Source organism: Merops nubicus, unplaced genomic scaffold (genome assembly GCF_000691845.1).
Source record: "Merops nubicus isolate BGI_N331 unplaced genomic scaffold, ASM69184v1 scaffold43039, whole genome shotgun sequence".
Classification (NCBI taxonomy): Eukaryota; Metazoa; Chordata; class Aves; order Coraciiformes; family Meropidae; genus Merops; species Merops nubicus.
The window spans coordinates 25,714-36,651 of record NW_008633861.1 but is presented as its reverse complement, the minus strand read 5'-3'; the positions used below and the strand labels follow the sequence as shown (position 1 = coordinate 36,651).

Below are 10,938 nucleotides of genomic sequence, written 5' to 3'. Positions count from 1 at the left end.
GTTGGCAGTGGCTGTCAGTAGTATGGGGAAGGAGTGAACCAACAAGTATTTTCTATGTCTTGTGCTCTTTTATACTTGTGAATTAAAAACTGCACAGACCAGCTGTTCTCTGGGAAGCACTCATTTAGAGTTGTTTTTTTTTCTTTTTTTTTTTTAATTCCCTTGTTTGTGCTTTGTTTTTGTTTTTTTTTTCTTTTTTAATTCCCTTGTTTGTTCTTTGTTTTTGTTGTTTTTTTTTTTCTAGGAAACTACTTTGCAAGTCACTTCTTTATGGGAGGTGAGAAGTTTGACACCCCTCACCCCGAGGGCTACCTTTTTGGTGAGAACATGGATCTGAACTTCCTCGGGAACAGACCTGTTCAGGCAAGTTCCTATGTGCTGTTTTACCCTTTTGGTTTCTGCCTGTTTTGGAGAACCTCGTGTGGGGCTTGTAGAGGATGATAGCACCAGCCTAAGAGACCCTTGCTGCCTGGGGAGTGGGATTCCAGTGGGAGGTACAAGAGTGTTTCCCCCTCCCACATCCCAGCTTGCCAGCTGCTGTTCAGAAGCAAGCAAGAGTTTTTCTAAGAAGTCTTCACCTTCTAGACTTGTTTTCCCTGAAGGCAGAAGGAAGAAATACTGGGTGAAGAAGCCTTGGGAGTACAGATTTTTGGACTAATTCTGCCTGAGTGACTGCAAAGGGTGCTGCAGAGAGGAGAAGGCTGTGGATCACTCACAGGGCTTGAACTTCACAAGGCTCCTGGGCATGTCAGGTGGATTCCAGCCAGCATGTGTGTGTTGTTCTCAGTGTAAACGAGTGGCCTGACTGAGCACAGAGCAGTGTTAAGACAGATCCTGCTGCTTGTTGGGTTTTGTTTGCTTGGTAGCCTAGGTGGGCTATGTGGAAAGCCTCTCCTTTAGTCTTCCCAGCTGGAACATGAAGGCATTTCTGGGTTCTCAGGTGTCTCTGTGAGCAGGGACCAGTGCTGTTGTGGGGGACAGATAGGGATTTTATGCAGGTGTTATGTGACTACCAGTTCATTGATGGTGGTAGTGCTCTGGAGGCAGGTCAGCACCACCCCTGGTTTACAGGTGGGGGAGCTGAGGCAGGATGACTGGGTGTTTGAATGGCCTGGTGACAAGCACCTTCTGCTCCCTGAGTTGTCCTCGGGCTGCTCCGCTGGTCTGAGCACCACAGTTAGTGAACAGGACTCTGCAGAGTAGGAGAGTCTGGAAAGCCCTTGTTAGATCAGGAAGTGCAGATGAGCAACAGATTTGGGAAGGAGGGGCTGGAGGTGGAAGTTGTTCTGGATGTAACAGTGCTGTGTGAATGTGGGGATGCTCACCACGTGCCTGTGCAGGACAGGGGTTAAAACCCAACTGCTCCTCTTCTGCTCTGTGACAAGCAGCTGCACAGGGCTCCAAGAAGAGCAGAAGATGCAGCTGTTGGCTGAAGATCCCACGGGCCTGTGGCTGTAGGGATTGTCCTGGCAGAGTTAAACTGCCTGCATGTCTCAGCCTGGGTTTCCTTGTAGACATCCCAGCACTGAATTTCATCATTTCTTCAGAGGGGTGGGTGAGAACACCACTAACACAGTGGGGTGTTTGCCAAATGGGTTTAAGAGAGGGAGGCTGCCGTGGTATGTAGTTTGCCTGTGGAAAGTTAATGCCCTTTGGCAGCTCTGATTAATCTTCAAGGAAAAAAAACACTTGAATGCAGAACAGCAAAACTGCTTTCTGGGTGTGGGCCAGGCTCTTGCTCTGGAGTAACTGAGGTCTTGACTGCTCTGGGTAGGGCAGTGCTGCCAACCACAGCACCAAGCAGTTGGTAGCTGCTGCTGCCCCATGAGTTCTCTGCTGCCCGTGGCTGTGGCACAGGTCAGGAAAGGGCACGTGTTCCCTCAGGCTCTGGCCACTGCCTCACCAGTACATTTCTGTGGCTTGAGGGGACAACACTAAAGGGTCCCCTGGAGCTGCCCTGGGGTTCAGCTGCAGCAGAATGTGGCTGCCTCTTCAGCAGACTCTGCATTTTGAAGGCAACAGGTCTATTGGTGGTCCCTGGTACTTCAGCTCCATGCCAGTCACTCTCTCTACACCACTGCAGGCCAGCTTATAGACATGTGTGTGTGAAAGACCTCAAATCTCATCAGGCTGCCTGGTGGCACTATTTTGGATACACCCAGAGGAACCTTCTGCCTGAAGCCTGTCCTGTAGCTTTGTACCTTTGTGTTGAGCTGTTGCTCTGACATGGAGCACGGCTGTGTCTCCACTCTGAGCACCCACCAAACTTGGCAGCTGTGTGAGTAGATGCTTCAGCTTCAGGCTTTGCTGAGCAGATGGGAGGTCTAGCAGGCAGGTCTGCAGCTGTACAGGTTGTGGTTGCCACTGTGTGCAGTTCCCTTTGAATTTCTTGCTGGAGCTTCTGTGACTGTTAAGGAGAATTACAGGCTGAAAATTTATTGTCCTTTATTTAGAGGACAATCTATGAGAGAAGGTCTCTTGACTGTAGAATAGAATGAGGCTCCCTATTCGGGTCTCTTTTCTTTTCCAGAACATTTGCCCCATTGTTTCAGAGTAAAAAGAGCTTCCCCCAGTAATCCAGGGCTTCAGCATGCTGATTAGCAGTCAAGTCACTGTTTGCATGCTGTAACACACATGAAAGAGCTGCATTTCTACTGCTCAGGCTGAAGGTGGTTTCTTTAGTGGAAATAAAAGCTTGTGAGGCCAAAGTTTTCCAGACTGAGAACTCGGGGTGCAGCAAAAGAGCTTGTGAAAATACCCTTTCTTGAATTGTGTACACCCAACATGAGCTACTGCTGGGCCAGAGCAGGATTTTCACCCTGAAACATGCTTGATTTAGCTATAAATAGAATTCTCCATTACTCTTCCTGGTGGCTGCTGTACCGAGTACCCTTAAAAGTGGATGTTTCTTAGTTTGGGTAAATTGCATGCTAAGTAGCATGCTGCTACCTTTTATAGTATAATAATAGGAGAATTATTTGCCTTTTTGTTCCAGTTTCCTTATGTAACTCCAGCCCCACATGAGCCAGTGAAGACCCTGAGAAGTTTGGTGAATATCCGCAAAGACTCTCTCCGACTTGTGAGGTACGGATATTGCCTGAACCTTTTGTTTTATTCAACCCAGCCATCTGCCATCCAGAGCCAAGCTGTATTTGATAAGGTTTTGGAGAAAGACCTGGATTCCAGATCCTTATTGCTAGACTTGTCCAGAGGTTTCTGTGTTCCCTTGTGGCCAGAGCTTTCAAGTGGTTTATATGCTCCTTATCCCTAGACTTGAGCAATCTGTGTTTCCAAACAGGACTAGTGATGTATCTGTCTCTACAGGACAGACTGGAGTGGTAAACAAAAGCATGAAGTCATTAACATGAACAGAAGATCTTAGTCAAGCCAATAAAACCTACAGACAGATTCCTTTCTGCATTCTTGTGCAAGGAGAAGACAGAAAGTAGCTGATTCTGGTGCAAGTCCCAGGCTGGGAAGACTGATTGGTCTTGAGTGAAACTTCCCTCAGGTTTCTCCTGCTGCCAAGATAAAGTTTGATCCTAGCATTACACATTTGCTTGGATGGCTCGTGTCTCACGTGTAGAGGAAGGAGGTCTGGGTAATCCTGGAGATCTGTGGCCTTTCACTGCTCTGCACTGAGACCTAGAGCAGCTCTAGCTGGATTAAACACGATGGCCAACACTTGGACCTGCAGCTGCCCTCTTTGAAACAGCTGGCTGGAACTCTGGGGCCCAGCACACAGGGCTTTGTTTTGGTCTGAGCAGCTGGGCAGATGTCCAGGCAGAGCATTGCTCAAAGATCTTGAGTCACTCTGAATCCTGGGTGTGCAGGGCTGGCTGGGGGCCAGCTTCAACTCCCAGCCAAGGTGGTTCCGAGAGCGTGGCGTAACGTGAGTGATTTGAGGCATAACCACACAAACCCCTCTGTTTTTATGTGAAAACTGGAGGTTGGGGTTTTGTTTATTTTTTTTTGTTGTTGTTTGTTTTGTTGTTGGTTTTTGTTTTTTTTTAAAACTAGCAATACCTGTGGTTTCCAAACTGATTGAACAGGAAAAGGGAGAAGAACTTCTGAAAAAGTACCTGTTGGTAAACAGCTCTGAATGCTGGCTGGCTGCTTCAGCTGGAGGTTGCAGTGCTTCTCTAGGAGAGTCTTGCTTTCCTCCCACACTTGCTGTGGAAAGGGTATTTTGCTCTCCTTGCAGACATCCATATAAACTGTAACATCTCTCAGAAGCCAAATGGGAAGTGGCTTTTCCACTGGGAGAGGCCTTGCTGTGAGTGGAGGAGCTGGGGGGGTTTAGTACATACAGTTCTGTCATTCTGCTTTCTGTGGTTGCACGTCCTGTGCCCCAGAAGGGAGCTGCAGCTCTGGGCTATTTGAAATGTAGTGTCTGTGCACCCTGACAGTGTCTACATTTGTACCCATCTTAATTCCTGGTACCATCAGTTCTTTTTCTGTCTCACAGGCTCTTGTGGTGCTGCTGCTGTGCTAGTGACAACACCACCACCACCATTACTCTTATTTAAGTTTCTACTGGTGTAGACAAAAAATGAGATGTTAATTGCTAGTCCCCAAGGGCACATTCTGTCTCCTGCTTTTCTGCTGTTCTGGACTTGAGGCTTTTCCTTTCTTCCTCTGTGCACTTAAAGACACTTTGTGCCCTCTCCAGCTTGGCTTATTTGCAGCCAGTGGTGGAGGCTTGCACATTCTTTCCAGAAGTAGTTAAATTTAATTTACCACCTCCCCTAAATAAAATCATACTGAGCTGGGTGTCTAGGTTCTGATGGTAAAGTCTTCACAAGATTTTTGGTTTTCCATGGGTTTAATTGAAAATTCATTGTTCACCTCTGGAGAGGGTGTTGATCCATACTTTGGAGTGTAGGGCTTTATGGAGGAATAGGAAGAAATGTTCAGTCTGGGCTTCCTGCCAATCCCTAACCAGACAAAATTCTGAGTTTGCCAAATCCTGAGTACTTACAGCAGCTTTGGGGAGAAGCAATAAACCTGTGGCTATTGGAGTTGAAGTTCTCAGTCTTTGACACCTCACGTGAGTGCTTCATTTCTAGCAGGGAAAAACTCTGTGAACCTCAGAGGGAGAGTAGCATGAGTTTTGCTGTTAACCACTAACAGAAAAAGATTGGGTCATGTCTGTCTTGTGTCCCTCTTTTGGCCCTGGGTTGGAAGCTTTATTTCAGAGCTGGAGTACCTGATGGGGTGGTACTGGCTGTTTACTCTCACCTTGAAAGCACTTCCCACTGCAGAAGGAAGATCAGCTCACAGGGCAACGTGCTTCATGGAAGAGTTCCATCCTGGGACGGACTCTTCAGTGTGGGCTGTGGGCTTCAGGTAGCATCACAGAACAAAAACGTGGAAGGAATCAGCAACTGTAGTGTTTGGGAATGTGTCTGAAGCAGCAGCAATGTCATAGAGAGTAGTGGGGCCACGGAGTATTTTGGATAAGGGCCTGAGAGGGATGACAGGGATCGAGGGGAGACTGGTGAGTTGCTGTGGGAGAGAGAAAGGACATCCCTTCTCTTCCCTCTCCAGCACAGCAGGGCTGGCCTTGATCCTTGGAGCTGTTCCCCCTGCAGTGGAGGTGGGGATGGTGAGGGTGCTGGGACTGCCTGCTCTGCACACCCTGGGTGCTGTTAAACTGTGTGCAGGTCTCTGCAGAAAGCCCAGGCAGGAAAGCCTCCATTTGGTGATGATTTCCCCCAGTGAAAGTCAGTGCTGGAGGGATGGCAGCTGGTTCTTACCCCATTTCATGCCTGCTCCAACGCTGTTGTAATCCACATCTCACAATATAAAGTCAAGCAATGCTTTTAACCTGCATGCCTGCTGAGTTGTTGGTCAAACTTTTTAATCTCCTCAAAGGATGAAATCAGGTTCGACTCAACCTATTTCTATAAAATTGTCATGGCTGTTGTTAATGATGTTTGTTTTATTTTTTAATTCTTTAACAGACAAACAAAAAGTTGGAGCATTTCCATTGTTTTATCCAGAAGACATGTCAGACCAGGTGGCCTCAGCTCCCTTGGTCATCCTGCTTTGCCTTTTCCATCCTAAGGTTGGATCAGCTCTTTGTTCTCCAAGGTGGTCAGTCTCTTCTGCTCTCTACACGTGGTTGGGAAGGCTGTGTGATTAACCTGTGTGCATGCCCAGGAGGCACACCTAGCCAAGTCACTCAGCTTGTGCATGCATCTGTGGCCACCTCACACCAACACTGTCTGTAGGGCTTGACTAAATGGACACTGAAGAGCTCTTGAACCACCTGAAATGCTCCTGAACCACTTCCTTGTCTGCCACATCCCTTGCAAAGAAAGAAGGAATGCAAAATGTGTGACTTTGTCTTGTTACTCCCCTGGAGCTACATCCCACTGTTCCTGCACCTTAAGGTGGAACTATGTGATGTCTCTGCCTTGCAGAGTATGCACCAAAGCAGTCCTTGCTTGTTCCTTGGTGCATCTACCAGCTGGCATAGCTGCTTCTGCAGTCTTTTCTCCCCTGAACCCCTTGCTGTGTGCCTGATGGTTTCCTTAACCTCCAGCACCAGGCATGTTGCAGCAAGAGAAGGTGTACAGAGCATTGCTGGGACATTGAAGCACGTGTGCCTTGCTCCCAGCTCAAGGGATGCTCTTCCAGGCAGACAGGGCTCTACCTCTCCAACTTCCCAGCAGATGCATCCTGCAGAAACCTTCTCTTCAGGCACTGCAGTTGGTAGTGGCCCCTCAGTGGTTTCCCAGGGCAACAGATCTATTCTTGTCTTTTCTTCTTGAAAGGCTGGAATCACATTCATAGTGCTGGCAGGGAGGTGCAGGGGTGAAGCTGGGAGCAGGAGGGTGATGGAGAAACCTGTGTGTTTTTAGTGACCACACTGAGAAGACAAAACAGGCAGTGGTTTTACTAACCTCATGTTGCTTTTGTGTGATCTGCTTTGCACTCCCAGGTCTCCCAGCTTGTTACTCGGGGCTGTTACAGGTACCTAGATCTGTGTTGTCTGTCTCTAACTCGTGCATGTGCCAGGCATTTCTATTTTAATACATCCCTCTGTATGCAGCAAATACCCAGCTATGAAGGAGCCTTCATCAGTGCTTGCCTGGGAAGGGTGCTGGTTCTCCCTACTTCTTCTGGAGGAAGCATATCATAGCCTGGATCCTTCTCTGCCAGCCTCCTATCAATGGAGGGCAGCACAGCAAGAAACCATTTGCAGAAGCTTTTGCTGCTGCTTTTTTGGATACACATGGCACTTGTGAGCAGATTGTTGCTGTCTGTGTTCTTGGGCAGTCCAGCACAAGACCTTGAGGCTACCCCCATGTTTTCTAGGCAGACCTGCCCTACTGGCCACAGTGTTACTTTTTTTGCAGCCTTGAAATGCCATGATTATTTTCTTTGACTGCAACTAGCCTGTGTGAAAATACCACCTTTCTCTGTACTGTATGTTGTATCCAAGCTGCTGCAGATGTGCCACTTCTCAGTTCTTGGGATTTGTCTTTTTTGTACTAGCCCAATGGGTGTATTCCAGCTTGATTTGCTGTTCTGACCTAGGTGAACCTCTGGCAGAAATCTTGTTTGGAGCTCTCCAGGTACTTCAGATAGGAATGTCAAGTGCTATAGTGAATCATTAGGGTTACATTAGTGCAAGTATCTGTGTTAGGTATTTGATTATACTGCTTTTCAGTTTTATTTTACACCTGCTACAGAGCTGGACATTCCATTCTTGTTCAATGTGATGTTAAATAAAACTCATCCTGGAACCCTTTTCATTAGGCTGCAGTTATTACACTTTAGTGAAGTGGGTAAATAAGGATTCCCTTGACAGTTTTCAGATGGGGTTCTGGAGGTTTGCCTAGCCCATTTTTGAGTGTTTTCAACAGTGCAGCATGTTCATCCATCAAGGAAGGGAGAGGCTGTGTGAAGTCAGAGACAGGGCCAAGCTTCTCCTGAGTTGTTGAGCTGCTGGCTTTGACCCAGGCTTTGTGGCAATGGTGATGATACCAGTAGATGGGGGAGGCTGGAGCTGGGTGGTAAATCAAGTGGTGGTGTGCACCTCTCATTCTCCCTGTCACTTTGTGCTTCAAGGCAGAGGAGATCCCCTCGTGGTGGGTTGTGTTGGCTGCTTGCACCAGGTACTTTCAGTACTTAAAGGGGGCTTGTAAGAAAGATGGGGATGATCTTGTTAGTGGGGCCTGTTGTGACAGGACAAGGGGTAATGCTTTTAAGCTAAAAGAGAGCAGATTTAGACTAGTTAGAAGGAAAAAGTTTTTGATGCTGAGGGTGGTGAGACACTGACAATACAGATTGCCCAGAGAGGTGGTCACTGCCCCATCCCTGGAACCATTCCAGGTCAGTTTGGATGGGGCCCTGAGCACCCTGCCCTAGCTGGGGATGTCCCTGCTCCCTGCAGGGGGGTTGGACTAAGTGACCTCTACAGGTCCCTTCCAACCCAACCCAGTCTATAATTCTATGGTTCTGTCTGCTGGTGTCCTGAGCCACTTGTGGCACACTGTAACTTGCTGCTTGTCCATGGCCATAGCTTGCTGCCCTGGAGCTTGCTTCATCCACCTTCTCCACCACTTTTGTTACCTGCCTTTCCCAGCAGTGGGGAGAAGGAGTAGTGCTGGGCAGTGGTGATCACACAGTGGCATCCAGCTGTACAGTAGCCCATAGCCAAGTTATGACTCACCTTTATGTTAACTGAAATAACTTCTAAACTATTCTTATGTTGTTATCATGCATCTCTTATGCACTTGAATGTGTTAATTTTTGTTCATACAATACATGTGTGCAAACTTCAGTCACTAGCAGCATCAAAGGTTTGGTTGAAGATTTGTACACGAGGTGTTTGAAGTTTCTGATCTGAATATCCTCTTCTGTGTGACACTTGAGGTACCTTTTGTGGAACTTCAGGAGCTCTTGGTGTAACAGAAACCTTGTGTTTTACCTGTCATGCACCATTTCATTTGCAGAGTTAAAAGAATTGGGCTTCAGACTTCTCAGGCCCATGCAGGGTTTGTTTAGCCCAAATACTGAGCCTGATGTGAAGATTCAAAAGGAATGCATCTTCTCCAAAGGGTTTTTCATGCCAGAGTTCACTTTCTTGTCTCACTCTGTGTCCTGGCACTGTAAGGCTGAGTGAGATCCCTCAACATTGTCCTTACATAGTTCTCTTTAGTAACTTCAGTCAAATCTTGGAAGAACCATCCTTGGAGGCAAGACTGGAAATCAGGGAAGCCCCAGAAGGAAGCCCGTGGTGCCTGACTGCTTACAACACCTAGACTGACGTACTCTTGTCCTGACCTCCAGAGTGATCTTGGTGTTACTTCACAAAAATACACATTCTAATCCTCTGGCATTGTCTTTCAGGTATAAAGATGATGTTGACAGCCCTACTGAGGAGAATGGGAAGCAGAAGGTCCTGTACAGCCTGGAGTTCACCTTCGATGCGGATGCCCGTGTTGCCATCACCATCTACTGCCAGGCAACAGAAGAGTTTGTTGGTGGCATGGCAGTGTAAGTCCTGGGCTTCTGGGCACGTAGAGGGGCACAGGAGCTCTCAGACACCCCTTGCTAATCACCCCTAAGGGCAGTGCTGCCACAGATGGAGGGAGAAATCTGTTCTTGTTCTCATTGATGGATTCTGATAGCGTTGAATATTACTTTCTCTTCCTTCCCCCACATAGATAATAGTCCCTGTAGTTCCCTTTTTGGGTTGTTTTTTGGGTTTAGGGAAACCATTCTGTGTACAACAGAGAGGAACTCACAGTTGTATGATTTGTCAGCAAGATGTTCTATGAAATTAGAAAACCCACTCACCCTTCCTTTCAAATACTACCTATTTTTTTTTCCAGATCACCTAACTCACTGGATTTCTGTGTTCCCTTTGATGGGAGCATCTGGGCCATCAAAGTTCAGTTCAGTCTGACATTTACATAGTTAGTCTGTAGAACTGAAGGCCACCCAAAGCCCCTTTTGGGGTACGTGGCCACCTCTGCACAGGCTGCTGTGAGATGGCTGGCAGGAGGATTCACCACCTGAACCCTGTCTCTGTGTTTCCTGCCCAGTACACATATTAGCCTTTGGCTAGCTGTAGTAAGAATGGTCAAAACATCATCCTTGAAGTCTTTCTCATATCCTGCTAGAGCATTCTCACAGGTTTTAAGACCTTTTTATCTAAACCAGCACGTTTAAACCATTCTAATCAACACTCTGTGCCATAAAACTATGAAAAATTTCTTCTCTGTGTCAAGAGGTAAGGTGGGTGAAACTTGCTCTCCCTGATGTGACTTGGTACACATGAGCTGCTCCTATGTCCTGGCATGCTTTGGATGGCCATGGGACAAAGAGTTTGCTTTGTTCCATGGGTGAAGGGAGGTTCAGGCTGCAGGAGCTCCTCTAGTGGAGGCTTCCTCCAGCAGAGGCTTTTGGCTGATGAGCGTCTCTGTGCACACTGCTGACAGCTTCTGCAGTGGGGCTCTGCCTTTGGGGGTAAACTCAGCCTTTTATTGCAGGGATCTGCAGAGGTTTCAGCAAGGAGGAGTATGTATGACAAACTATAAAATGGCTGGTGTGTTTTGTGTCAAGTGTAAACATCCCACTGATGATGCACGGGGAGTGTATTTTTAGGGATGAGATAAGCTCAGTGCTCCCATCCAGATGTGCCTTCCTCCAACGTGGAGGATATCCTGATCCAGAATTTTTGTTTAGGCCCCTTTTCTTCTGTTGAAGCCTATAGCTGCCTGTATTTTGGGGAGGTAATAAATAGCTCCTTTTTGAGTGCTTGGAAATTCTCTCTTGCCAAACTCTGAAAACACTTTTGGGTTAGATGCAGCTTCTCCTGAGCAGAGCTGAATGCAGCAGGATGCCTTAGAAATCTTGATAGTTTCTGTTCTGTCTCTTAAGTCCTTAGGTTTCCTGTGAATTTAGTGCTAGTGAAGG

General features: G+C 47.3%; 1 protein-coding gene across 1 annotated transcript in view; it reads left to right on the top strand.

Annotated features, from left to right (window-relative positions):
- Positions 1-250: 250 nt before the first annotated feature.
- Positions 251-10,938, top strand: part of MGRN1 (mahogunin ring finger 1, E3 ubiquitin protein ligase) — a gene marked incomplete at its 3' end in the record, with an annotated part of 35,763 nt that continues 25,075 nt past the window's right edge. The window contains exons 1-3 of the mRNA XM_008948388.1: positions 251-363; positions 2,996-3,084; positions 9,367-9,513. Coding sequence (XP_008946636.1) covers positions 271-363; positions 2,996-3,084; positions 9,367-9,513 — 329 coding nt within the window. The remainder of the gene's footprint in view (positions 364-2,995; positions 3,085-9,366; positions 9,514-10,938) is intronic.